At 42.5% G+C, this 2,854-nt stretch overlaps 1 protein-coding gene across 1 annotated transcript in view; it reads left to right on the plus strand.

Annotated features, from left to right (window-relative positions):
• Positions 1 to 2,529: 2,529 nt before the first annotated feature.
• The window catches only part of T265_05728 (hypothetical protein), a gene marked incomplete at both ends in the record, with an annotated part of 19,872 nt that continues 19,547 nt past the window's right edge, over positions 2,530 to 2,854 (plus strand). Inside the window, one exon of the mRNA XM_009170801.1 lies at positions 2,530 to 2,793. Within this exon, the coding sequence (XP_009169065.1) occupies positions 2,530 to 2,793 (264 nt within the window). The remainder of the gene's footprint in view (positions 2,794 to 2,854) is intronic.

Here is a 2,854-nt window from a genome sequence, read left to right on the forward strand (position 1 = left end):
AATTGGCACGATACAACCCTAGTATTTCTTTGTCACATTTAGGACAAGTGAGGAGTTATCAACAACAGTGGGTAAGGGTCTAGTAATACTCGTATGACATTTGTTGCCGCAGTGACAGTCATCATCACCATTATCATCATCGACAGCATAACATCAGTGGTGTTCAACACCAACAACTGCTTGGGTGGAAATCTAGTGTAATTACTGGAGAACCTTTAGAATAGCAGAGTAATTTCGAACAGAGCAAAAAACAGTCGACCTTTTTTCGAGAAAAACACTCAGTTGCAAATCAATTTGGTTTTCACGAGAGACTCAATTGAATCTCTCGTTTATGATATTCTACAACTGAATGTGCTGTACACAGGCCGCCTCATGTTTCAGTTGGCACGATATTCGAGATATCGCAGTATATTTTCCTAAAGAAAACTACTCACAAATTCTTCAGCAACCTTTATGAAAACATTCGACCTTGTTGAGGAAGTCAAACGAGTATGGTTGGTAAACATGTCTCATTTTGGTTTGAATAAGCTTGAGACTTTCTAGTAAAAGGCGTTCTTCCCAATTTTCCGTCATATGAAAAGGATTAATCTAGATCCTTCTTTGATCCGTCTGTTGATATATCCATCAGTCCATTGCGAATTGGAAGACTTTGATGATTTGAACTATTGTTGAGTTGTGATCATACCGAAAAAATGGAAAATGGCACATCAGGTGGACTGGTAGAATCACTGTTACCTTCCTCATTGATTAGATACCTAACTTTTCGGTCCTGGGGCGATTATTCTGGCCAACTGTCTGAAACATTCTCATGAGGAATTGATAAGCATACCGTATGAGCGAAACTAACCTGTCTCCTCGCCTCCCTGCCTGGCTCAAACGTATGCATAAAGCGAAGAAAACTGGTCTAAACGGCGTCTGGCTTAAATCACTCAACACTGATGAAACTGATGTAGATTTGAAGTCGATAAGCGACTGCACAGCAGATTTTTTGGGCTCATGATGCCTCCGAAATAGAAAAAGATTAGGGTTCAGAAACTGTGCCATCTCGATTTTTAATTCAGAACGGCCAAAGCCTCAATTTTTGTGTTAGTGAGATCCGTTAAAACAGACCTGGTTACGTTATACTACTGATCGGATACTAATCGGATACACACGACCATCCTTGCTTGGTCGTTTGACGTACACATAGACGCACACAGAAGTGGTTTCAAGGTGAAAGTTGTCTGATAAAAAAGGATGGAAAGTGGGGATCACGTTTGAACCGGAGTTACGTAGCCTTCTGTCTTGACTTACCACACTGACTTTGAACGGGAGGGCGTCAACTGACTTGTATTTTGCCCCAGTGGGGGGATCCTCGTTTCTGAGGAATCACTCTGTTAAAAACTAATTTGAAGAAACTTCACCTTCTGCGGAGTGTCCACCGAGCAGTTTTTACTGCTCTGACACACAGGCAATGCAGAAAATTTCGTTTGAACTTCGTCGGAACAGAGGTGTTCAAAAGCTTTTGGAATGACTAATTCAAGTTTATTTATAACGCACGCATCGTTGTATCACCTCACCCTCCAATACCACTCTAAGAAGAGGAAGCTTGTCTTTCTGTTCAGTTTTCAACGAGTAGACTTCTTTAGACGTCTGCAGAGTGGAACCGCGTTTGTCAAATTAGTGCAAAAATTTGATTTTATTCGTCGGTTTGACGACGGAGAGAGACCGGGAGAGCGTTACCTAACCGTTTGGCCTCTTCGTGGTATATTGAGTCGTACGTACTAAGAATGCAGCAGAGTGAGGTCGCATGTACTCAGATCGGTCTATATAGATGGGGGATTTCAGTTCTTGTAGGCTGGAGTTGAAGATATCATTGACCACTGACTTTTCCAGTCTATCTTGTGCACTTGAATTACAAGTCTCGCTGGCTGTGCGTCGAATTACCCAGGAAGATAATCAAGAACAGTCTAAACATTTGTAATGTACTACTCATAAGGTTGCTGGAAATCCATCGACAGCCCACGGCCGGTTTCGCCCTTCTTGGGGCTCATCAGTCTAAACCTGTTTGATTGATAGACGCAAATTAATTGGAACGATTCGGGTTTGTTTAGAACCGAGAGAGATCGTGGGATGACAAACACACACACCTTAACCATGTACAATTTTGGCCTCAAACAGCGTTGATTAACAAAAAAATCACTCGAGACTTGCCATGAAGACACTTTGACAAACTTTCCTGAGCTTTTCGGCACGGATTGGCTTCACTTTTTAAACGCCTTGATTGAATTAACTGTTCAAATGCCTTCACACTACCAGCAAACTTTGCAGCATGAAGGGACAACCTAGTTGCCCAAATATCCCCGATTTAGATTAGGGACATCACTAGGGTAAATAGAGTTGCTTACAAAACAGTGGGACAGAAACGTTTTGTACAAAGCCGAGTCCTAATTGTCAGGGCGGTTACTGGTCGGTTTGATTTGACTTGTCAAATTTACAACACAGAAGAAGGACCGTTGTTAATTCGAAAAGTTGATTGTTTTTTTCCGTATGTCAGATGGAAGTTGTATTAGTTCTGATTGTAGTGTGGTGACAGATGAGGTGAATGAACGAATCTGCAAAGCTCGGGCCGCGTTTGCTAATTTGAGGCACCTTTGGCGTCAGAAGGGTTTATCCGTGAATCTCAAGGAACGTGTGTATCAAGCTATAGTGCGGGCTGTTTTGTTGTACGGCTGTGAGACTTGGTCTATTCGAGCAGCGGAACTGAGACGTCTTCAGGTGTTCGACAACCGTCGTCTCAGAACCATAGCTCGTGTGGGTTGGTGTCGGCGAATCCGTAACGAGGCAGTTAGAAAGCGTGTTTTCGGTTGTGTAA

The sequence above is a fragment of the Opisthorchis viverrini genome, assembly GCF_000715545.1.
Source record: "Opisthorchis viverrini unplaced genomic scaffold opera_v5_113, whole genome shotgun sequence".
NCBI lineage: Eukaryota > Metazoa > Platyhelminthes > Trematoda > Opisthorchiida > Opisthorchiidae > Opisthorchis > Opisthorchis viverrini.